The sequence below is a fragment of the Triticum dicoccoides genome, chromosome 7B (assembly GCF_002162155.2).
Source record: "Triticum dicoccoides isolate Atlit2015 ecotype Zavitan chromosome 7B, WEW_v2.0, whole genome shotgun sequence".
Classification (NCBI taxonomy): Eukaryota; Viridiplantae; Streptophyta; class Magnoliopsida; order Poales; family Poaceae; genus Triticum; species Triticum dicoccoides.
Genome location: NC_041393.1, coordinates 684,491,977 through 684,518,487, shown reverse-complemented (window position 1 = coordinate 684,518,487; position 26,511 = coordinate 684,491,977). Strand labels below are relative to the sequence as shown.

At 44.8% G+C, this 26,511-nt stretch overlaps 1 protein-coding gene across 1 annotated transcript; it reads left to right on the top strand.

Annotated features, from left to right (window-relative positions):
- Nucleotides 1–14,466: 14,466 nt before the first annotated feature.
- Nucleotides 14,467–16,162, top strand: LOC119339385 (protein trichome birefringence-like 5). The gene is made up of 3 exons (XM_037611468.1): nucleotides 14,467–15,174; nucleotides 15,244–15,437; nucleotides 15,526–16,162. Exons 1-3 carry the CDS (start codon nucleotides 14,467–14,469, stop codon nucleotides 16,010–16,012), a joined length of 1,389 nt encoding a protein of 462 aa, XP_037467365.1. The 3' UTR covers nucleotides 16,013–16,162.
- The last annotated feature ends 10,349 nt before the right edge of the window (nucleotides 16,163–26,511 follow it).

The window sequence follows — 26,511 nt, the reverse complement described above, 5'->3', positions numbered from 1 at the left end:
TATTGTAGTTTATGGACCCGTCTAACCGGCGGTCGGCTGCCCACTAGCCCTCCGTGGTGGCCGGCCGAAAAAGGTAAGCTTTTGTCTCCCTGATTCATATTAGGAAAAGTAAAAAGGTATGGACATATGTGAAGAGGATAAATAATTGCAAATTATACATGTGAATGAATGTGGACGCACTTAATTCGTGTTTCCGTTTTTAGTATGTGAATGAATGTCCATTCGGCGATGAAGTCAGACAAAACCTGCGACTTAATAGCTCGCCTTGGCTTGTAGGTTATGTCGAACGGGAGGAGCTCGATGGCCCATTTGGCAATCCGGCCCATTGCGTCGCGGTTGTTTATAATATCATTAAGGGGTACTTCGGATGCCACTGTTATGGAGCACTCTTGAAAGTAGTGTCGCAGCTTCCGGGATGCCATGAACACCGCGTATGCTATCTTTTAATAATGCGGGTACCATGACTTGCATGGAGTTAGCACAGTGGACACGTAGTACACTGGTTTTTGGAGGGGGAACTTGTGTCCATCCGCTTCTCGTTCGACGATGAGCACCGCGCTTTCAACTTGATGGGTTGCCGCGATGTATAATAGCATTGGTTCGCCCGTGTTGGGCGCGGCCAGGACCAGATTTGTTGCCAGTATAGCTTTTATTTCTTCGAGTCCGGCCATGGCGGCATCCATCCACTCGAAGTGGTCGGTGCGCCGCAGGAGGCGATAGAGGGGTAATGTCTTTTCTCCTAAGCGGGAGATAAAGCGGCTTAGAGCCGCCACGCATCCTGTCAGTTTTTGTATTTTTCTGAGGTCCTTTGGGGTATCCAATTGTGACAGAGCTCGGATCTTGGCTGGGTTTGCTTCAATTCCTCTACCGGATACGATGAAGCCCAAGAGCTTTCCGGCTGGTACGCTGAAAACGCATTTTTCCGGGTTGAGCTTAATGTCATATGTTCGGAGATTGTCGAACGTGAGCCTCAAGTCGTCTACTAGAGTATCGACATGTTTTGTTTTGACGACCACGTCATCTATGTATGCTTCGACTGTTTTGCCGATCTGGTTGGCCAGACATGTCTCAATTATGCGTTGATATGTTGCGCCGGCGTTTTTGAGCCCGAAGGGCATCGTGTTGAAGCAGAATGGGTCGTATGGGGTGATGAATGCCGTTGCAGCTTGGTCTGACTCTGCCATCTGGATTTGATGGTAGCCATAGTATGCATCGAGGAAACACAATGAGTCGTGTCCTGCGGTGGCGTCGATGATTTGATCAATTCGGAGAGTGGGAAAGGGTCCTTTGGACAGGCCTTGTTTAGGTCTTTGAAATCGACACATAGGCGCCAAGATTTGTTCTTCTTTGGTACCATCACCAGGTTTGCTAGTCAGTCCGAATGTTTTATGTCTCTGATGAATCCGGCTTCCAACAGTTTTGCTAGCTCCTCTCCCATGGCTTGTCTCTTGGGTTCGGAAAAACACCGTAGGGTCTGCTTGACGGGTTTAAACCCTTTTACGATGTTCAGGCTGTGCTCGGCCAGCCTACGTGGGATTCCTGGCATATCCGAGGGGTGCCAGGCGAAAATGTCCCAATTTTCTCGCAGGAAGTCTCTGAGTGCGGTGTCTACATCAGGTTTTAATTGTGCCCCGATGGAGGCCGTTTTTGTAGGGTCCGTTGGATGGACTTGGAATTTGACTATTTCGTCCGCTGGTTTAAAAGAGGTGGACTTGGATCTCTTGTCTAGTATCACATCGTCCCTGTCCACCGTAGAGCGCAACACCGTTAATTCCTGGGCTGCTAGGGCCTCAGATAATGCCTCCAGGGCCAGTGCGGCTGTCTTGTTTTCAGCGCGGAGCGCTATGTCCGGATCACTTGCGAGAGTGATGATTCCGTTGGGCCCGGGCATTTTGAGCTTCATGTACCCATAATGGGGTATGGCTTGGAAAATTGTAAATGCTTCTCGCCCTAGCAGAGCGTGGTATCCGCTGCTGAACGGGGCCACTTGAAACGTGACCTCCTCGGATCTGTAATTGTTCGGCGTGCCGAACACCATATCCAGTGTGATTTTTCCTGAACAGCAAGCTTTCCGGCTTGGGATTATTCCCCTAAAAGTTGTGTTGCTTCGCTCAATGCGGCTCCAGTCAATTTCCATTTTTCGCAGGGTTTCCTCGTAGATGAGGTTGAGTCCGCTGCCGCTATCCATGAGTACCTTTGTAAGTCGGAAGCCGTCCACTATCGGACTGAAGACCAATGCGGGTGGTGCTCGGGCTGTCCGGAATTTAGGTTCGTCACTGGCATTAAAGGTGATAGCCGTGTCACTCCATAGGTTTATTGTTGCTACTTGGTAGACTTCAGCAAGGTTGCGGAGCGTTCGTTTCCTTACATTGTTTGATGTGAAGGTCTCAAAGACTGTCGACACCGTACTGGGGAGGTATTCTTCGGGTGCTGGAGTTAAAAGCTCCTCGCCACTTCTGGCCACCTGCCGTAGTATCCAACATGCTCTGAGGCTGTGCGTTGCTGTGGCTTTCCCTGAATTATGAATTTTACAGGGTCCATTGAGCCATCCTTCCAGTACGGTCCTGTACCCTGTAGAGGGTTTTTGTTTTTTGATGTTTGGCTCAGATGCCTGGCGATAATGCGTCCTTTTCTTTCAGACTCGTGTTATCTTCGGGGCCGGATTGTCCCAGAATTTATCATCGGTTTTCCGAACGCTTTCAGTCGCACAGTACTTTCGTACTATGGATGTCAAGTCGGCGAATCGTGTAATTTCGTGGCGACTTATGGCGTTGAGGATTCTGATGTCCGTGCAGTTGTTAAAGAAGAGTGAAATTGCTTCTTTCTCACGGCAGTCCTTTATCCTGTTCATAACCAGGAGGAATCTGGCCCAGTAGTGGTGTACTATTTCTCCGGACTCTTGCCGTATTAGGGATAAATCCCGTATAGTTCGGTGGACGGGTGGAATTAAATCTGGAACCCTGCCCGATGTAAGATTCAGGGGCCGAGCGGTTTCCGAATTCGGAAGCTTGCTTTCTCGGATATTATTCAATGAATCGGGCATGCTGCCTGACTTTAGGTTCAGGGTTTGGGTGACACCCTCCCCTCCGCGGGTATCCGGCTTGGAGGGATCGGGAATCCGGACGCATCTAGTCCTTAGGGTGGGCGAAGACTTGCCGCATTGTTCTTCCACCACTTAGACGTGGTGGGTAATCTGGGGAGAGTCAATCTTTCTCTGATCGGGTTTAAGCCCAATCTGGTCGTAATCAGTAGCGACTCCCAGGGCCGCGATGCGATCCAAGAGCTCGTTCAGGGAGAAGAGCTCCATCGGATCTAACTGCTCGGCAAGCTCCGAGCTGATGTGAAGATTGCTTTCGATGGCCCGAGAGGTCATCGTCGGTGTGACGGCCGGACAGGCGGTCATCAAAAACCTGCCTAGCCGGAGAGTTTGGCCGACAGCCAAAGCTCCTTTAGCAACGACGCCGTCTTTAAAGACGGGATGCGGCATCCTTCCTGATGGTGACGACACAGCGGAACTCTCAATGAAAGCACCAATGTCGGTGTCAAAACCGGCAGATCTCGGGTAGGGGGTCCCGAACTGTGCGTCTAGGCGGATGGTAACAGGAGACAAGGGACACGATGTTTTTACCCAGGTTCGGGCCCTCTCGATGGAGGTAAAACCCTACTCCTGCTTGATTAATATTGATGATATGGGTAGTACAAGAGTAGATCTACCACGAGATCGGAGTGGCTAAACCCTAGAATCTAGCCTATGGTATGATTGTTATTCGTCCTACGGACTAAAACTCTCCGGTTTATATAGACACCGGAGAGGGCTAGGGTTACACAGAGTCGGTTACAATGGGAGGAGATCTTCATATCATATCGCCAAGCTTGCCTTCCACGCCAAGGAAAATCCCATCTGGACACGGGACGGAGTCTTCAATCTTGTATCTTCATAGTCCGGGAGTCCGGCCAAAGGTCTTAGTCCGGCCATCCGGACACCCCCTAATCCAGGACTCCCTCAGGGGGGAGTCCTACGCATTGTAGGAGTACGTCTCCCCTTTCCCTAGTTGGAGTAGGAGAAGAAGGAAGAGGGAGAGGGAGAGAAGGAAAGGGGGGTCGCTTCCCAATTCATACTGGGCTTGGAGGGGGTGCCCCCACCTTGGCCGCCTCCTCCTATCTTCCACCGTGACCCATTAAGGCCCATTGACTCCCCGGGGGGTTCCGGTAACCTCCTGGTACTCCGGAAAAATGCCCGAACCTCTCGGAACCTTTCTGGTGTCCAAACATAGCCTTCGAATATATCGATCCTTATGTCTCGACCATTTCGAGACTCCTTGTCATGTCCGTGATCACATCCGGGACTCCAAACAACCTTCAGTACATCAAAACACATAAAACCATAATAGCAATCGTCATCGAACGTTAAGCGTGCGGACCCTACGGGTTCGAAAACTATGTAGACATGACCGAGACACGTCTCCGTTCAATAACCAATAGCGAGACCTGGATGCTCATATTGGTTCTTACATATGCTACGAAGATCTTTATCGATCAAACCGCATAACAACATACATTGTTCCCTTTGTCATCGTATGTTACTTGCCCGAGATTCGATCGTTGGTATCATCATACCTAGTTTAATCTCATTACCGGCAAGTCTCTTTACTCGTTTTGTAATACTTCATCCCGCAACTAACTCATTAGTCACAATGCTTGAAAGGCTTATAGTGATGAGTATTACCGAGAGGGCCCAGAGATACATCTCCGAAACACAGAGTGACAAATCCTAATCTCGATCTATGCCAACCCAACAAACACCTTCAGAGACACCTGTAGAGCACCTTTATAATCACTCATTTATGTTGTGACGTTTGGTAGCACACAAATTGTTCTTCCGTTATTCGGGAGTTGCATAATCTTATAGTCTGACGAACTTGTATAAGTCATGAAGAAAGCAGTAGCAATGAAACTGACATGATCATAATGCTAAGCTAACGGATGGGTCATGTCCATCACATCATTCTCCTAATGATGTGATCACATTCATCGAATGACAACACATGTGTATGGTTAGGAAACATAACCATCTTATATCAACGAGCTAGTCAAGTAGGGGCATACTAGGGACTATATGTTTGTCTATGCATTCACACATGTACTAAGTTTCCGGTTTAATACAATTCTAGCATGAATAATAAACATTTATCTTGAATTAAGGAAATAAATAATAACTTTATTATTGCCTCTAGGGCATATTTCCTTCAGTCTCCCACTTGTACTAGAGTCAATAATCTAGATTATATAGTAATGATTCTAACACGCATGGAGCTTTGGTGTTGATCATGTTTTGCTCGTGGAAGAGGCTTAGTCAACGGGTCTGCAACATTCAGATCCATGTGTATCTTGCAAATTTCTATGTCCCCCTCCGACACTTGATGACGGATGGAATTGAAGCATCTCTTGATGTGTTTGGTTCTCTTGTGAAATCTGGATTCCTTTGCCAAGGCAATTGCACAAGTACGTCTGGTTAGGGAGACTGAGATTTAACTCAGAAGACTGTGTCTTCACCTTATTCCCCTTGAGCTAAGGACACCCAGACCTCAACCAATAATCTGGTAAGTCTTCGAGGTAGACTACCAAACCTTCACAGACTTCGCACACCGGCAATCCACAATAACTCTTAGAGGCTCAGAACGCGATGCCTAACCGGCTGGAGGATTCATAGTCCTTAAGTGTAACAAGTCTTAAGATCACTCGAACAGAAAGACTTCAATGATGCCTAACAATCTTTGGCTCTGGGTGTTTTGGGCTTTGTCCTTGCAAGGATTTCTCTCTCAAATGCTTTGGAGGTGGGTTGCTCTCAAATGATAAAAGTTGTGCACTAACTCTGAGCAGCCACCAATTTATGGTGTAGGGGATGGGCTATTTATAGCCAGGAGGCAACCCAACCTGATATGTCCAAAATGACCCTTGGTCACTAAGGAACTGACACGTGTCCAACGGTCAGATTCCAAACACACGCGGCAGCTTGGCTTGGGCTACAAGCAAAGCTGACTCATCCAGCTCTGGATAAGATTTGCTCTCATTGTCTTCACTCGAAGACATAGGATTTGGTTGAGCATCACATCAGTCACTCTGACTTTGTTGACTTGGACCCCACTTAACAGTACGGCAGTTCCTATTGCTCAATAAAGAAGAAAATGAAACTACGAAACAACTATGTCTTCGCACTCCATAGTCTTCAAGTGCATAGCTTCACGTGTCATAATCTTCGTCGTGAATGTCTTCACGAACCACCATTGTCTTCAATGTCTTCAGACCTTTTTAGGGGTCATCTCTGGTAGGTAAACCGAATCAATGAGGGACACTACCTATGTTATCCTGCAATTCTCACAAACACATTAGTCCCTCAACCACGTTTGCCGTCAATACTCCAAAACCAACTAGGGGTTGCACTAGATGCACTTACAGCCACAAATAAGTTGCACTATCGTTCCTAACTTTGCATCTTTTGGCTTCAATATTATGAACATGTGTATCACTACGATCGAGATTCAACAAAAATAGACCACTCATCAAGGGTGCATGACCATAAAAGATATTACTCATATAAATAGAACAACCATTATTCTCTGATTTAAATGAATAACCGTCTCGCATCAAACAAGATCGAGATATAATGTTCATGCTTAACGCTGGCACCAAATAACAATTATTCAGGTCTAAAACTAATCCCGAAGGTAGATGTAGAGGTAGCGTGCCGGCGGCGATCACATCGACCTTGGAACCATTTTTGACGCGCATTGTCACCTCGTCCTTAGCCAATCTTCGTTTAATCCGTAGCCCCTGTTTCGAGTTGCAAATATGAGCAACAGAACCAGTATCACATACCCAGGAGCTACTACTAGCATTAGTAAGGTACACATCAATAACATGTATATCAAATATACCTTTCACTTTGCCACCCTTCTTATCCGCCAAATACTTGGGGCAGTTCCGCTTCCGGTGACCACTCCATTTGCAGTAGAAGCACCCAGTTTTAGGCTTAGGTCCAGACTTGGGTTTCTTCCCGGGAGTAGCAACTTGCTTGCTATTCTTCTTGAAGTTCCCCTTCTTCCCTTTGCCCTTTTCCTTGAAACTAGTGGTCTTGTTAACCATCAACACTTGATGCTCCTTCTTGATTTCTACCTCCGCAGCCTTTAGCATTGCGAAGAGCTCGGGAATGGTCTTTTCCATCCCTTGCATATTATAGTTCATCACGAAGCCTTTATAGCTTGGTGGCAGTGATTGAAGAACTCTGTCAATGACACTATCATCAGGAAGATTAACTCCCAGCTGAGTCAAGTGGTTATGGTACCCAGACATTCTGAGTATGTGTTCACTGACAGAACTATTGTCCTCCATCTTGCAGCTACAAAACTTGTTGGAGACATCATATCTCTCAACTCAGGCATTTGCTTGAAATATTAACTTCAACTCTTGGAACATCTCATATGCTCCATGACGTTCAAAACGTCTTTGAAGTCCCGATTCTAAGCCGTAAAGCATGGCACACTGAACAATCGAGTAGTCATCAGATCGAGCTTGCCAGATGTTCATAACCTCAGCATCTGCTCCTGCAGCAGCCTTGCACCTAGCGGTGCTTAAAGGATGTAATTCTTCTGTGTAGCTATGAGGATAAACCTCAAGTTACGGACCCAGTCTGTGTAATTGCTATCATCATCTTTCAACTTAGCTTTCTCTAGAAACGCATTAAAATTCAAGGGAACGGTAGCACGGGCCATTCATCTACAACAACATAGATATGAAAAAACTATCAGGACTAAGTTCAAGATAAACTAAAGTTCAATTAATCATATTACTAAAGAACTCCCACTTAGATAGGCATCCCTCTAGTCATCAAAATGATCACGTGGTCCATATTAACTAAACCGTGTCCGATCATCACGTGAGATGGAGTAGTTTTCAATGGTGAACATCTCTATGTCGATCATATCTACTATATGATTCATGTTCAACCTTTCGGTCTTAGTGTTCCGAGGCCATATCTACATATGCTAGGCTTATCAAGTTTAACCTGAGTATTCTGCACGTGCAAAACTAGCTTGCACCCGTTGTATGTGAACATAGAGACTATCACACCCGATCATCACGTGGTGTCTCGGCACGACGAACTGTAGCAACGGTGCATACTCAGGGAGAACACTTATACCTTGAAATTTAGTGAGGGATCATCTTATAATGCTACCGCTGTACTAAGCAAAATAAGATGCATAAAAGATAAACATCACATGCAATAAAAATATGTGACATGATATGGCCATCATCATCTTGTGCCTTTGATCTCTATCTCCAAAGCACCGTCATGATCTCCATTGTCACCGGCTTGATACCTTGATCTCCATCATAGCATCATTGTCGTCTCGCCAACTATTGCTTCTACGACTATCACTACCGCTTAGTGATAAAGTAAATCAATTACATGGCGATTGCATTTCATACAATAAAGCGACAACCATAAGGCTCCTGCTAGTTGCCGATAACTTCTACAAAACATGATCATCTCATACAATAACTTATATGAAATCATGTCTTGACCATATCACATCACAACATGCCCTGCAAAAACAAGTTAGACGTCCTCTACTTTGTTGTTGCAAGTTTTACGTGGCTTCTACGGGCTTCTAGCAAGAACCGTTCTTACCTACGCATCAAAAACCACAACGATTTTTCATCAAGTGTGTTGTTTTAACATTCAACAAGGACCGGCCATAGTCAAACTCGATTCAACTAAAGTTGGAGAAACAGACATCCGCCAGCCACCTGTGTGCAAAGGACGTCCGTAGAACCGGTCTCGTGAACGTGGTCATGTAATATTGGTCTGGACCGCTTCATCCAACAATACCCTTGAATCAAAGTAAGACGTTGGTGGTAAGCAGTATGACTATTATCGCCCACAACTCTTTGTGTTCTACTCGTGCATATCATCTACGCATATACCTGGCTCAGATGCCACTGTTGGGGAACATAGCATGCAATTTAAAAAAATCCTACGCTCACGCAAGATCTATCTAGGAGATACATAGCAACGAGAGGGGGAGAGTTTGTCCACGTACCCTCGTAGACCGAAAGCGGAAGTGTTAGGTTAACACGGTTGATGTAGTCGAACGACTTCATGATCCAACCGCTCTAGTACTGAACGTATGACACCTCCGTGTTCAGCACACGTTCAGCTCGATGACACCCCTCGAACTCTTGATCCAGCAGAGGGTCGAGGGAGAGTTTCGTCAGCACGACAATGTGGTGACGGTGTTGGTGATGTGATATGCGTAGGGCTTCGCCTAAGCACTACGATGATACAATCAGAGGAGTAAACGGTGGAGGTGGCACCGCACACGGCTAAGACAATGTTGTGCCTTCGGGGTGCCCCCTGCCCCCGTATATAAAGGAGGGGGGAGGAGGCCGGCCACCAGGGGGTGCGCCATGGAGGGGGGAGTCCTACTAGGACTCCAAACCTAGTATGATTCGCCCCCCCCCCCCCAATTTTTCCTTCTTTCCGGAATAGCAAAGGGGGAAAGGGAGAGGGAGTAGGAGAGGGAAAGTGGGGAACAGCCCCTACCCCTTGTCCAATTAGGATTGGCAAGGGGCGGCGCACGCCGCCTCCTATGGCCGGCTCTCTCTTATCGACTAAGGCCCATGTGGCCCATTAACTTTCCCGGGGGGGTTCCAATAACCTCTCGGTACTCCAAAACTTATCCAAAACTTCCTGAAACCATTTTGGTGTCCGATGTAACCTTCCAATATATCAATCTTTACCTCTCAAACATTTTGAGACTCCTTGTCATGTACGTGATCTCATCCGAGACTCTGAACAAACTTCGGTCACCAAAACACATAACTCATAATACAGATCGTCATCGAACATTAAGTGTGCAGACCCTACGGGTTCGAGAATTATGTAGACATGACCGAGATGCATCTCCAGTCAATAACTAATAGCGGAACCTGGATGCTCATATTGGTTCATACATATTCTACGAAGATCTTTATCGGTCAAACCGCATAACAACATATGTTATTCCCTTTGTCATCGGTATGTTACTTGCCCGAGATTCGATCGTGGTTATCCTCGTACCTAGTTCAATCTTGTTACTGGCAAGTCCCTTTACTTGTTATGTAATGCATCATCCCATAACTAACACATTAGTCATATCGCTTGCAAGGCTTATAGTGATGAGCATTCCCGAGAGGGCCCAGAGATATCTCTCCGATACACAGAGTGACAAATCCTAATCTCGATCTATGCCAACCCAACAAACACCTTCGGAGACACCTGTAGAGCATCTTTATAATTACCCAGTTACGTTGTGATGTTTGATAGCACACAAGGTGTTCCTCGGTATTCGAGAGTTGCATAATCTCATAGTCAGAGGAACATGTATAAGTCATGAAAAAAGAAAAAGCATAAAACTTAACAATCATTATGCTAAGCTAACGGATGAGTCTTGTCCATCACATCATTCTCTAATGATGTGATCTTGTTCATCAAATGACAATACATGTCTATGGTCAGGAAACATAACCATCTTTGATTAACGAGCTAGTCAAGTAGAGGCATACTAGGGACGCTTTGTATTGTCTATGTATTCACACATGTACTAAATTTCCGGTTAATACAATTCTAGCATGAATAATAAACATTTATCATGATATAAGGAAATATAAATAACAACTTTATTATTGCCTCTAGGGCACATTTCCTTCAACTATGGTGTGTCGATCAGCCGAGGCCGGGCATGACCCAAACAGTGTGTCCGGCTGAAGTTAATCGAGCATGTTGTGTAAGTTGGTGCACCCTGGCAGGGAAGTATAACTATTCGAATAGACGTGTCCACGGTAACGGACGCTCGGAGTTGTATCCTGATCTATTACAACTAGAACTAGATACTTGTGACACTAAATGGATATGATGGATCCGGGATTGCTTTCTCGCAGGGAGTCGAGGAAGGATCTCTGGGCATTGCTACTACATATTTATTACTTATGTTAGCTAATCTGCACTCTTCTAATGTTGCAAGACGCTGCAAGACGCTGCAAGATGCTAGTCTTCGATAGGCTAGGCCTTCCCCTCTATTCTGGAATTTCTACGGTATAGTCTAAAGATATAGCCCCATTCCTTGATATTGATGGATACTTAGTATAGATCTGATGTAGGTCTTGCGAGTACTTTGGATGAGTACTCACGGTTGCTTTGCTACCTCTTTTCCCCTATACCCGATTGCTGAATTCAGATGACGGAGCCCAGGAGCCAACCAATCCCGTCGACAACTACTACTACCCTGATGGAGCCTACTACAAGATTGAACCCATTGCAAAACACCTCTCCCACTTAAGATAAATCAATCTAGTTGGCCAAACCAAACGGATAGATTGGAGACAAAATACAAATAACAATCATGCATAATAATGTTTGGAAAAGACTCAATTACTTTCTATGAATAATCTGATTATAAACCCATAATTCATCGGATCCCAACAAACACACCGCAAAAGAAGATTACATCGGATAGAACTCCAAGAAGATCGAGGAAAACATGATATTGAAGAACAAAAAGAGAGAAAAAACATCTAGCTACTAGCTATGGACTCATGGGTCGGTGGTCAACTACTCATGTATCATCAGAAGGCGACAACGATGATGTAGAAGCCCTCTGTGATTGATCCCCCCTCCGGCAAAGTATCAAAAAAGACTTCCAGATGGGATCGCGGAAGAATAGAAGATTGCGGTGGCGGAAAAAGTCTTCGGGTGGCTCTCTGTAGGTTTGGAAATATATGTGAATTTATAGAGGTGGAATTAGGTCAAATGGACATGCATGGGGCCCACGAGCTCAGGGGGCACACCCTGTGAGCTCGTGGCTCTCCCGTAGGTCTTTTGGCCTCCTACCGAGCCTTCTAGGGTCCCTTCTAGTCTAGAAAAGATCGCTGTAAAGTTTTATCATGTTTGGACTTCGTTTGGTATTGATTTTCTGAAAAGCAAAAAACAAGCAAAAAAATAGAAACTTGCACTGGGCACTGCGTTAATAGGTTAGTCCTAAAAATTGATATCAAATAGCATAAAAATGCATACGAAGAATCCAAGATTGACAATATAATTGAATGAAACAATAAAAAAATTACATATACGCGGGAGAAATATCAGGCGAGCAAGAGGGAGGGACGAGGGCGGAGAGCAGAGCGGCAGGAAGCTGGGCTGGTAGAGGAGGTCCTATGTGTCTACAGCGCAAGGAAACCGTGGGAAGTAGAGGAGAGAAGCGGCTCGCTTGCTCAGGTCGAATTGATTTTTTTGCGGGACGGGAAAAGAAGGCTGGTGGGATAAAAAACGGTGGGAAAGGCAATGTACGTGAGAGGGGAGGTCAAACTAAAGGGCGCGTCTACCTGGCGGCCGGGGGATTGGTAGCGCTCGCGAGCGGCCGGCCCGTGGTCTCAGGCAGCACGTCTAGTCCATACGGCATATTAAAAAGGCAAAATTACTGTAATTCTAAAGTGCTAAAATGGACACGGCTAATTGATCACCCTATGTGGTTTCTTCTCACGTGATGATGTCTGCATGTCGCTTCATTAATGTTTCTCATGTTGGTCTCTTGTGCATTAATATTTGGTTTTCAAAATTATAAAAGACATATCTTTTAAACCGTGTGTCAAAATTCAGATTCGTTTTCATCGTTGAAACCCTCGTGTTGTGCTCTTCAAAAGTAGACCCCGCATGGGTATATTTCGACGAACTAGTCTTCCTGCCAACTAAACATCAATGTTTGTGCAACTAGACTATATTGCCGCGCCAGCTGAACATATGTGTGTGTAACTAGTCCTGCCAACTAAACATCAATGTGTGTTCAACTAGACTACATTGCCGCGCTAACTGAGCATATGTGTGTGTAACTAGTCCTACGAACTAAACATCATTGTGTGTGCAACTAGAGTACATTGCCGCGTCAACTGAGTATATGTGTGTGCCAATAGTCCTGCCAACTAAATATCAATGTGTGTGCAACTAGACTACATTGCCGCGCCAACTGAGCATATGTGTGTGCCAAGTCCCGCCACTAAACATCAATGTGTGTGCAACTAGACTACATTTACCGCGCCAACTGAGCATATGTGGGTAACTAGTCCTGTCAACTAAATATCAATGTGTGTGCAACTAAACTACATTGTCGCGTCAATTGCGCATATATGTGTGTGCAATTAGTGTCCTGCCAACTAAACATTTATTTGTGTGCAATTAGACTAAATTACAAACACCTTCCGAGACTTCGACGTCGTCCCACCCACCGCCTCCGCATCACCTGCTCCGACGCGACGACCACCTTGGCCTCCATCCACAAGCAACTAGAGGAGGACGACCACGAGCGCTACTCAGCAGGTCCTCCACCAACATCTTCACCTAAAAGATCGAATCCACGTCTTCCGACGACAACGACGGTGGCCAGCGGCACGAGGACACTTTCCTTGAGAACGGCGGCCGAGGGCGTAGCCGCGGCGCCGGTAGGAGGAGCGCGGCGTCCCTTTCCGGCTGCGGTGGCTGGGAAACACTTGCTTCAACTCCAAGAAAGAGGAGGGAGGAGAAGGCGGCGCCGCTGGTCCGGCTCCCTGATGATCTGCTCTCCAGGCTCGTCCGGTCCGCCGCCTTGCCTCGACCTCCCGGGCGACGCAGCCGTGGCTTCTTCACCAGATTCGATGCAGACGAGGGAAAGAGGACAAGAATAAGCCTTTTTTTCTAGAGAGAAGGTAGCGAAGAGATCGACTCCTACCAGATAGCACCTGCGCTCGTGGGATGATGGATTTGCGTTGATCGAGCGGCCAGCGTGCGGCCGCTTGTTTAACCAAGATCGTGCGCGTGCACGAATAAGATTTCAGGCAAACGAAATCGGTGTAAAATCTGTTGGGTAGCCGGCTTGGTGCACACAACAGCAAACTGATCTCGCGGCGAGATGAAATGGACATCAAGACCTCCCGTTTTTCCATTGCAGTGGTCAGTTTCTTTTTCTGAAGATAGTGTAGTGATCAGCTTTTTTTGTGGGGAGGGAAGTGCAGTGGTCAGCTTTATTATATATTTTTTTTAGAAACAAGTGCAGTGGTCAGCTGGAAGCACAACTCCCCGAAAGAGAAAAAACCATTTGTAGGACGGAAGACCAAGTCAGCCCATCTTATCGTATTTTCTGCACCTCGGCCCGTATTAAGATCGATAATCCTACGAAACAGTTTGATGGTTCCGCCTTCCACCGGGCCCATGCTCCATCCGGGCCGTGTGCCTCTGGTTGCTCGATCTGGCCGGAGCAACTGACGCGCGCGCCCCCCGCCACGCCAGTCGCCCGAAGGATCCACCGCCCGCCACCTTCGGCGGCTCGCCGGAACCCAGAGCCCTCGCATCACGCCGTCGCAGTCTCAGAACTCCGGTGATCTGGCTCCCTCCGCCAGCCGATGCCGCCCGCGCCGCCGCTCCCGTGCCGCCTCGTGCTCCCGCTCGCCGCCTTCGTCTCCGTTCCGTTCCTGCTCCCGCTCACCCTCCCCCTCCTCCTCCTGCTCCGCCCCTCTGCCACCTCCCCGCACGCTCTGTCCTCCCATCGCCTCTCCTGGCTCCCGTCCATCCGCGTCTCGCATCCGTCACCACCGCCACGGACGGCACAAACGCCACCCCCGCCGGCACAAGCGACGTCGTCACCTTCTCCACCGCCGCCGCGGCCGCTGACACGGACGGCGTCACCTCTCCCACGTCCCACACCGCCGCCCAAGGCAGCCGGCCGCGAGACATCCGAACGGTGCGACATCTACGACGGGACGTGGGTCCCGGACGACGACGAGGAGCCGACGCGGCCGCTGTACGTGCCGGGCACGTGCCCGTACGTGGACGAGGCGTACGCATGCGCGTCCAACGGGCGGCCGGACGCCGGGTACACGCGGTGGCGCTGGGCGCCGCGCCGGTGCCGGCTCCCCAGGTTCAATGCGACGGACCTCCTGTCGAGGCTTCGCGGGCGGCGGCTGATGCTGGTGGGCGACTCCATGAACCGGAACCAGTTCGAGTCCATGCTCTGCATCCTCCGGGCGGCGCTCCCCGACAAGTCCAGGATGTTCGAGACCCACGGGTACCGGATCTCCAAGGGCCGCGGTTACTTCGTCTTCATGTTCCCGGTAAACTCCATGGCGCAGTCAATCAATCAAGCTCCATTGGTCGAAGCTTGAACGATGGGATTATTGTAGGATTTTAACTGCACGGTGGAGTTCGTGCGGTCGCATTTCCTTGTCCGGGAAGTGTTGCGGCTGAACCGGCAGGGCAACTCCAACCCGACCCTCCAGATCGACCGCATCGACAAGACGGCCGGCCGGTGGAAGAAGGCCGACGTCCTCGTCTTCAACACCGGCCACTGGTGGACGCACGGCAAGACGGCCAGGGGGTACGTCACGCGCCGCCTGAGATGCCACCACTCCGTCCATTGATTTGCTCCTCTGCAGATGAACAATGTGTGTGTGCACTGCATGCAGCACCAACTACTACATGGAAGGCGACACGCTGTACCCCCAGTTCAACTCCACGGAAGCCTACCGGAGAGCCCTCCAGACATGGGCGCACTGGGTCGACAAGAACATGGACCCCAGCAAGAGCGTCGTCTTCTACCGGGGATACTCCACGGCGCATTTCAGGGGAGGGGAGTGGGACTCGGGCGGCTCCTGCAGCGGGGAGACGGAGCCGGCGTTCAGGGGGGCCGTGGTGGACAGCTACCCGGAGAAGATGCGGATCGTGGACGAGGTGGTGGCCCGGATGCGGTTCCCCGTGCGGCTGCTCAACGTCACGAGGCTCACCAGCTTCCGCAAGGACGGCCACCCGTCGCTCTACGGCGTGGCGCCGGACAAGAGGAGGAAGGAGGACTGCAGCCACTGGTGTCTACCCGGCGTGCCCGACGCGTGGAACGAGCTCATCTACGCGTCGCTCGTCTTGGAGCCCAACCCCAGGTCATGGGTCAAATTATAGGCATCTAGTAGTAGATGAGATCATGAGAATGAGATTGACAACCCCTCTTGTGCGTTGGGTTGCAAGTATTTGTTATTTATGTGTGGGTGCCGTTCACACAGTGTTTCAATCCAAAAACTAGACCGTACCAACTCGTGAAAATGAATGAGCTTCATGAGAGAGCTAACAAGTTTCAGGAACAGGTCGTTAAACTCATTAATATAACATAACACACATTTTACGTTAGGTGGCCACATTTCTTGCCACCGGTGGTAGTATGCAATCTCAACAACCCTGTGTGCCATTTGCAGATGTACACATTGTCTTTGTATTTGTAGATGAAATAAAGGATATTCTTGTCAATAATGATGATGATTTGATCTTTGGATTGGCCTTTCACAACCTTTGATTGTATTTTTCTTTTGATTGGGCCTTCTATCTCCAACCATTACACTTTGGCTTTATCTTTCATGGTCGTGTGCAGATTATTACATAGAGTTCAAGTGTGGACTCTATTCATTTGTATTTAGTTCCATGATATGATGCTTGGAGTAAATAAAAACTATCATTGTAGGAAAAATATTAGCACAAAAAATTTGGATAACTTTTTGAAGTGTTCGGCCATCATTCAAACCAATTAAGTCTAGCAGGTCCTATCACCCTTTTAATCTAAAAACCGGCTAAATTTTGTACCAAAAATTCAAACAAAAACAATACAAAATTATGGCCAAATATTACTTGTAACTTCCATTGGTGCTTTCCATAGTCCAGATCCCGGTTCAACGTGCCAACCATTTCTTCACTGCCTAGTCCCATGTTTGTTTTCCATTTTAGACCTGGCCATTTTACGTTTTCATCATCTATTCTTCTTCCACAGATATGTCTCCATTAGTTTCCTTCGCTACTTTGGATGGCCTCCCTCTCGGACGCCTTATAGTTTTGGAGGGGTATGTTTCTTTCCCTTTAGCCTTCAAGATGCGGATCGTGGACGAGGTGGTGGCCCGGATGCGGTTCCCCGTGCGGCTGCTCAATGTGACAAGGCTCACCAGCTTCCGCAAGGACGCCCACCCGTCGCTGTACGGCGTGGCGCCGGACAAGAGGAGGAAGGAGGACTGCAGCCACTGGTGCCTCCCCGGCGTGCCCGACGCGTGGAACGAGCTCATCTACGCGTCGCTCGTCTTGGAGCCCAACCCCAGGTCATGGGACAAATCATAGGCATCTAGTAGTATATGAGATCATGAGAATGAGATTGACAACCCCTCTTGCGTGTTGGGTTGCAAATATTTGTTATTTATGTGTGGGTGCCGTTCACACAGTGTTTCAATCCAAAAACTAGACCGTACCAACTCGTGAAAATGAATGAGCTTCATGAGAGAGCTAACAAGTTGCACGGGCAGTTTTTTTTGAGGGGTCTTCTATCTCCAACCATTACACTTTGGCTTTATCTTTCATGGTCGTGTGCAGATTATTACATAGATTCAAGTGTGGACACTATTCATTTGTATTTAATTCCATGATATGATGCTTGGAGTAAATAAAAACTATCATTGTAGGAAAAATATTAGCACAAACAATCTGGATAACTTTTTGAAGTGTTCAGCCATCATTCAAACCAATTAAGTCTAGGGGGTCGTATCACCCTTTTAATCTAAAAACCGGCTAAATTTTGTACTAAATATTCAAACAAAAAAATACAAAATTATGGCCAAATATTACTTGTAACTTCCATTGGTGCTTTCCATAGTCCAGATCCCGGTTCAACGTGCCAACCATTTCTTCACTGCCTAGTCCCATGTTTGTTTTCCATTTTAAACCTAGCCATTTTACGTTTTCATCATCTATTCTTCTTCCGCCGATATGTCTCCAACAGTTTCCTTCGCTACTTTGGATGGCCTCCCTCTCGGACGCCTTAGAGTTTTGGAGGAGTATGTTTCTTTCCCTTTAGCCTTCAAGTTTCTCTTCCTGATTTGATGGTTCTCATCTGGTGAATCTAAGTCCGTAGAGGTGTTGCTGTCCTCGTCTATAACAAATAAAATACAAGTCATTACGAAGGAAATACAAATACAATCCTTAGAATAGCTCCATTTATTATAGCCTTGTGCGTTCTATAATTTTTCAAAGAAATTCTAAGGATTTTTATTAGTTTTCACGCTTTTCGGCAAAAAGTACAAGCAATGTACATTAGGAGCGGATGGGCAATAGTACATACTCCCTCCATTTTTAAATATATGTAATTTTAGAGATTTCAATAGGGATTACATACGAATGTATATAGACATATTTTAGGGTGTAGATTCACTCATTTTGTTTCATATATAGTTCACATTGGAATCTATAAAGGGACTTATATTTAGGAATAGAGGGAGTATATCTTAATATGCCCATTTAAGTTTTAAATATGCATCCAAAATGGTTTTCAAGAAAAACTAAAAAAAATGTACTACTAAAAACTAATTACACAATTGCTTGCAAGTGTACTTGAACATTCATGTTTAAAAGTGTCAAATCGACTAAAAGATCCATGTTTGATTCAGTTGTTAGTGTTCAGTTTGTAAACCTCACATGAAGATAACATATGTATATCATACATATATTTAGTTATATAACTCAAGGTATATTCAACGCTTTCCAAAGCTCGGGAAAATTGCGTACAAAGACATTAAGCAACTTGGAAAAGCTTTAATTTTTGCTTAGGTAACTAATGGACTTCCCAAGACATCACAAGAGAAAACAAATGTAAACACTCTCGGGTAATTAAAGCAATCTCACATACAACATAGGAATGCATATAAGTATACAACCAAAATTAAGTTTCCCAAGTTTATGTAGTAGTATGCATGAGTATATGTTTTCCTCATTTATCTATTTCTAATGTATTTTATGCTAGCAACTGCTATTTCTATTCCTCCTCATTAACACGTGTAAAGTATTTATGGTAACTTGACTAGATTGGATGGTAGAACCTAAAGGGAGAAAATCGCTACACATGCATGTATATATAACTATCAGAGCAATGATGGCATGAGGAACTTACAGAGATATATTTTTTTCTCATTGAGATTTATCCTTTCCACACTTTTTGATCTTCTAGGTCTCGACGGAGTTGCATGTGTTGTACCAGTCATCACATTTTTTATCAGCCTTTTGCGCAAACACTCATGCTGCAAAAAGAAACAATTAAATAAAAATGTCAATATCCATAAACATAATTAATTAATTTATTATATTTTTTAATGTTTAACAATGTTAATGCAATCCATTTCTTGACAAACCTAACGGTTCAAATAGTTGGACACGTTTTTTAACTAATTATGTATGATATACTCCCTCCGTTCCTAAATATTTGTCTTTCTAGAGATTTCAAAAAGTGACTACATACGAAGCAAAATGAGTGAATCTACACTCTAAAATATGTCTATATACATCCGTATGTGGTAGACCATTTGAAATCTCTAAAGAGACAAATATTTAGGAACGGAGGGTGTACAAAATATCATAACACAAACTACATAAGAAACATATGCTTTAAAAATTGTGCTATTTTAAGCCACCACATTATGTTATCAAGTATTTAAGTCTATATGCTCTACAAAGTTGCATAAAAGAATTGACACACTAGTGAAAGAAAACTAAACAATGCTCGTTTCGAAGTATGGTCTAACGTATAGGTAGACCGAAGGCATTTCTTATGCAAAGATTCAGTGTCTACTTAAAAAAAAGAGGAACATTAAGATGCACACAGTAGGAAAACGACATACCATTCTATTATATTGCAACCTATGACAAACAATTAAAGAAAATAATAAGGTGCATACATATGCGTTGTACAACCAAAATGTTCCATATTTGGTGTGGTCCTAAGATATAAATTCTTGTCTAATAGGTTTATAGACAAATGATCTTATAGAATTGTTCGAGGAACATACACATTTATATAATGGGAAGGCAAGTCCAAAATTTGAGGATTCCAAAAAAATGCAAGGGCAATCATTTGGATATAGCACATGTGTCGCATATGACAACTACAATAATCATACATCAATCTTGCACGATTAAATGATAAGGTGAAATTAGAGTGATCGCATAAATTCCTACATAATGAGAGGCCCAAGGATGGAATCGACGAGAATTAAATAGCATTATCACTATGACCCTAATTCAATAATAGAAATCAAATAATTAATTAATTAGTATCAATCATGTAAAGAACCTACAAATACATGTTTTCCTAAGACAAGTGGAGATCCTACAATCCTATTTAAGCTGATCAAAATGGTCTAATTATTTTTAGAATAACATGAAAAATATTGAAACTATGCTGAAATCCTATTTAAGTTGTTCTTACTGATCTAATTGTTCATGACTAACCGGTCTAATTATTTCAAGAACAATTTGAATGGTAGTTTGTTCTAATATGACACATGCCCAAAATATATATTTAATTTTAGAAAGTATAATTGCTAATAGTTAACAAATGCATTTTGTACTAAGACAAGTGAAGTTCTTAAAATGAAACATAACTTTGAGAAGAAACAATGATGTACGACAATTAGTGATAATACAAAATGTTGAAATGCTCAGTTACCAGATCCGCAGACTTCTCAAAATTGTACAGTTCGTGGACACTTGTCCTTGGAAAAAAAGCACGTTTTGTAACTTTTCCCGTTTCAAGGTAGCGAACTGCAGACGTTAATGTCCTGAATACATATTGATTGACAGGGTCCGTGTAGTACTGCATAAGTAATAATGATTAGGACTATGAAAGGATTTAATCAAATAAAAATAGAGTGATTTTGGTTTTGTTTTTATGTACCGGATCTTTCCTTATTCCTTCCAATGTTTTTCTGTATACCAGTTCTTTCACCCAACCATGTGGCAGCCCAAATGGGTTGAACTCCACTTCTGCAAGGATCTATAAATAAGGAACCATATTAGCTTTGGAAAGTCAAATCATTGTATATATAAATTACTATTTATTTAGTGATAGCAAGAAATACACATTTTCTCGAGAGTTAGTGTCGCATTGTCCATTTGTATCACAATTGGCGATCTTCATTTCCTTAACATATAGTAGCACATCTTCTTTACAAAATACTCGTACTCCAAGTGCCGAGTAAACATAAAACTGCAAAATAAAAACCATACGAGAATTGACAATCAAATTAAAGTTATTGCTTGACATGAGTAAATTATTTGCTTGACATTTTTAATAATTCTTTTTATGAGGCTAATGAAGGTAGCTAACTCTAATTATTGGTTGTTTTTCTTGCATAGCTTAATAGGCTTGCCGCTTGGTAGTAGCAATCATAATAGTGATAAATAAAAGTTGTACACACGTGTGTGAAGTAACCTTACACAGACACACACAGGGAGAGGGGGAGAGAAGAGACCAAAAATACATCACAAAACTAGTTCTCAAAGCAAATCAACTAAACCTGGGGATGTATCTGGCAAGCATGTTCATGTATAATCGTCCTTGACCATACTAAGGGCTCTTCGTGAAAAATATAATGGATGTGAGCATATAAGAATATTTGGAATTCTTAAAATCTTAATAAATAACATAAGTTATTATATATCCACTTTTGGTGACAATTTCTAAATTATATACATATAAATGAAAGTTTTCCGGCCATTCGACACTACCATCTTTGGACACTACCATGTCATCATACATTGATATGACTTTTAATCGCCAATGAATTAGCAACTCTGAACAACAAATGATTTCTTCCTAATATTACTATTTTCCGCTATTTGTTATACTAGACATATAATATTTTTCTTATGGATAAAAAATGTCTAGTAAACTTAATACAAGTAAAATGATGGACATAGAATTTATTATTCTCATGTGACTAATAAATAATCTGCGGTTTATGTTATGTCGCATGAGGAAAGCTATGTGAACCTTTGGCAACCCTTATTCATCACCTCGCTGATAGACAATTAAAGATAAGAATTGTTTAAGATAGGAAACTACCAAAGCGACATTGATAGATTTCGGTTGCACTTTGTGTTCCAATTAAATAATCACATCTATACCTTCTCGCATATGACATGATATAATATCCACTTAAAGGCTTGGATACTCATACAGACAAATTAGTAATTATGAAAAAAAATCATAAAAGAAAACTTAGATTAGATTGACACGTTCTAGGAAGTCATTCGTCGTGAATAGAGTGAGTGCTTGCAAGGAAAAGGCGAAAAGGCTACCTTGTACATCTTGTCCATGTTCTCTCCGCCCGCTCTGATCTCGATCACCCACCCCTTCGGAAGCCATTCATGTGACCTCTGCATATCATGATATAACAACACATGGATCATGGATATGGAATGTTATATGTATACACATATATATCTAATAACTTCATTGTATTAACAAAAACATACAACAAGCACACTACGAGCAGCTGACTCCTTGGCTTCTAGGTAGTGCTCATCAATCTCAGAGAAAAGGTAGTTCAAGACCTCAGACTTCATCCTGAATTTGGCCCCTGACACTGGAGATATGTAATACTGGAAATAAACAAAAGCAACGAGAAAACTTAGATATCTCCAATAAACAAGACAACAAAACTAAAACTAAAAACCATTTTTAAAGAATGAATACGTGTTAAATATATATAATATCATTTATCTCTGCATTTATTTGGTTGTATATAACATACCCGATAGAGGACACCATCGTCACCACGTCTGACCTCCATGATCCAACCATCTGGTAGCCAATCTGGTGGCTGCACCACCCTATCTTCCATCTTGTCCTTGATATCCTCCAGTAGTTTCACTTCCTCGACATCCGAGATCCGGTCTTCCATTCCTAGAACTGCAAAAATTAATCTCACCCTTTTCTTTCAATTCCTCAGAGACAGACCACTATAATGGCATTCCTCGGTGAATTCCCTCAGTAGGATCCACCCACGCATTCCCATGGAAACGATATGCAAACACAAACTCCTAGACTCTGTATATGGACTTTCCAAAAATGAACTCACTGTAAAGACTTTAGCTTCCTAAAAAGTTGATGTGCTAGATTAACATGATTATGTTGAAGCATGAAGGTATATCCCACCTAGATCAACCAAATACGAAATCGAAACAAACCCCCAAGACATGTGTAGTTTTTTGTTGGGCAACTCGGTGGGAAAATCCAAATCTCACTAATGAATACAAATTTAGATAGTACTGCACAACTCTTCCCTCAGTGGGCTGTATCAAATATACAGCAGCTGGTTAATTAATGTAGTAGTGTATGCCCGGTTGATTATATTAATCCAAGATTTGGTTTTCCTGCCAAAGTAGCATCACTCGTCCATTGCTATTATACTAGCAGCGAGAGTCACAACGGTGTTTCTCAGTTCTCAGGGCGACAGTCGACTGAAATTTGGAAAAGGTCAGTCGATTCTCCTTCTTCTGTCTCAACCGTTCTATCAAGATCCAATGGACGCCGTTCATCTTCAACCTCTTGCCTCTGCTTCCTCTCGCGCAGCCGCCAATCCAGCCCAGCGCTAACCGCCGGCCCCCGCCTCCCGCGACCGCCTCGCCGCCCCGCCCTCCCCTAAACCACCCCCCACCGCCGGTCTTCCGCCGCCCCGGCCATAATCATGGCCTCCAAAACAACCCAGAACCTATATGTATCTTGCCACCTCAGTCAAGCAGGGATGAAGGGAATCGACACCGGCGCCATCAGTTGGAGCCATCATCATCTTGCGACCTCAGACAAGAATGAATCGAGTTCTGGCTACACTGATCCGATCCAACTAACGGGAAAAAGACGGAAACTCTAGTCTTGGAACAATTTCTTCCTAAAAACGCCACCTCTGCTACCGCTACATAGATCGGATCAGCATGGCAACCAAGGTCGGGAGAAAAATCCGTCGTCCGCAGGATTACACCAGTACGTGCACTCTACGTCTACGAACCCATCTGTCTGTCACCACCCCAATCTGTACCACCAAAAATAATCCCGAGACTTCAACAGACGGACCAAAGCACCGTTCCCAACGAATTCGAGCGCCCCAGATCCCCGGCAACAACCACCCATCATACCTTCGTCCACTCGTGGCCTCAGATCCAACCCGGAGCAGAGTGAACCAACTTTTAACGACCTCTCCTCCCGTGGGCTGCTGCTAAGTGAACAAATCTCTATCTCCCACCTCACTTCCATCGAAATAAAAGGAGATTAGCGAGGAGATGGGAGGATCTTTTTCGCAAACCTTGGCTCAGGGTCGAGGGCGCCATTGAATCGTGATGTGGAGAGACCAGGAACGACGACGAGGCGACAAGACAAGACGCGAGGTGGCTGGAGGCTGGCTGTGGGTGGTGGAATTGTTTGGGCACCCGGTCGGCCCTATATATATATACCTCTCGGAGGAAAACGTAAATCGCTTCTGCCGTTGTCTTGTCCTGGCCCTAGATGATCCATCGGGCAGTAGAGAAGGGGGTTGGTAGGAAACAGCATTTAGGGTTGAAAAGGCCAAACCTAGGTAGGTCGTTGAAATTTGAAAATGGGAAGGCCGGGGTTGGTGAATTTGGTCCAAAGTTTTCTTTTTCTTTTTTTAGTGATGTTTAATTTGGTTAGGTGGTCCCACCGGTCATTAAATATTGATTTGGTTTGCATCCTGGAATTAGTATAACCTTAATTGGAGATATTCCAAAACTATATATAAAGATACGTGTAGGATACGCATGGTTCAACTACTGGCCTTCTTGCGACTAAGGAAACAATTTATGAGAGGATGCGTACTGGCCAGCCGAGACAACGCAAACGTTCTAGCCAGAGTTACCAAAAATATGTCGTGCACATGGACCATGTGTAATCAATATAATCACGGTTAAGCCTCTAGGATAAGTGCTCGGTTGTGCACATACTGTCTTTCCTGAGATGTTGATTGATCAGTAATTCAGTATGATGCTTAGTTTCCCAAAAATCTGACTTTCGCAATTAGCAGGATAGCCTAGCCATGTGCTCTGTTCATAATGGTCGGTCACCGTCACAGGCAGGCCACACTGTGCAGCGCAAAGGAAGAGCAGAGCGATGGGGCGCCGCGATCTATCTAATGATGTGTAAGATCCTGACTTAATATGAATGATAGATCACTCATATCAATAAGGAATTACTTCTTTTTCGGTTGCCCAACCAAAAGGAACGTGAATTTTAAGCGTGTTTGGCTTTGAGCGATTTGAGGATAGGTGATTGAGTAGAATGTTGATTACGGGTGCGTATAAGTGAGGATAAAGTGCGCAGAAAAGACTAGTATTGGTCTATGGGCCCAGTATAGATCCTGCCAGGAATAACCACTGGGAACCGGTGGCCATGACCGGGGCATTACAATTGGTATCAGAGTCAACCCTTGGGGTTAGATGGGCGTGTGCTGGTCAGGTGTGCGGGCATGTGGCACATGTGCGCATGGCCTGTTGTGGCACACGACATGGCAAAGGTGCCGAATTTGACTCATATGTTTGCCAAGAGGGAACGTTCCTATGGGCCAACAAGGACGTAGGTTCCTTCGAGTGGGGGTGTATGTGATATCCTATTCATTATAATATAAATGATAGACTACTCATATCAATAAGCAATCCTTTTTTCTGGGAGCCCAACCGAAAAGAACCTCAAAGTTAAGCGTTCTTGGCTTGGAGCGATTTATAAACGGGTCACCGACCAAAAGTTGATCACGGGTGCACACGAGTGAAAACAAAGTGAGCGGGAAAGATTAGTGTTAGTCTGTGGGGTCAATCTAGATCCCGCCAAGCGTAACGGCCGGGAACCGGTGGGGCCGAGACATTGCATGAAGTTGAGAGGGACGTGTCATGTTGTATTCTTAGAGTTCTAAACTTCCTTTTTAGTGATGCTTATGGAAAACTCTAACGAAGCATAAAGTCCTGATAAAACTACATAAAAGATCTTAGAAAACATATCGCTAAAAACAAGACCTGAAAACTCCATGCACAGGTCACCTTCGTCGCACTTCATCACCTGTCACCGCAGTCGAAGTAACATCGGAGACGAAGGCCAACGCTCATCATGCCAAGATTCGTCACTGCGACGTAAGTGGGATTTTCTATATGAGCCGAATAATAAGCCAGCACCTAATCGGAAACATTCAGAATGCTCATCGGGATACTTTTGCTTTGCCTTTGTTTGACGAAATCGAAGGAGACACCTGATTCTGCCTACCTCTAACTGCATCTTGTGCTCTGAAGCACCTTTCTTCCGGTGTGTGTCATCGTTGTCGCATTCGGGGAGGAAAAGGACCAACGACCAAACTCAGGTATACGTTCCTCCCAAACCTCCTAACGGCATAGGATCAAATACTTCGGTAATGGAGATGAGATTGGAGAATAAAGACAAAAGGGATATCATCACCGTGTTGTCGACATCACCCACTGACACTAAGTCCTCAACGTTGCCATGATCACCAATAGGATGGGACGGGAGCCCGAGAAGATTTATTGAATATGCCACCACCATTACCTTCCAAAGTAGTGCCGCCACACCCGCGAATTAAAGCCAG

What these genes read in the sequence shown, in the direction of transcription:
- LOC119339385 (XM_037611468.1), top strand. Translation starts at nt 14,467, where the DNA reads ATGCCGCCCGCGCCGCCGCTCCCGTGCCGCCTCGTGCTCCCGCTCGCC. An exon ending in ACTTCGTCTTCATGTTCCCG is followed by an intron (nt 15,175 to 15,243) that starts GTAAACTCCATG and finishes GGATTATTGTAG; the next exon opens with GATTTTAACTGCACGGTGGA. An exon ending in CACGGCAAGACGGCCAGGGG is followed by an intron (nt 15,438 to 15,525) that starts GTACGTCACGCG and finishes CACTGCATGCAG; the next exon opens with CACCAACTACTACATGGAAG.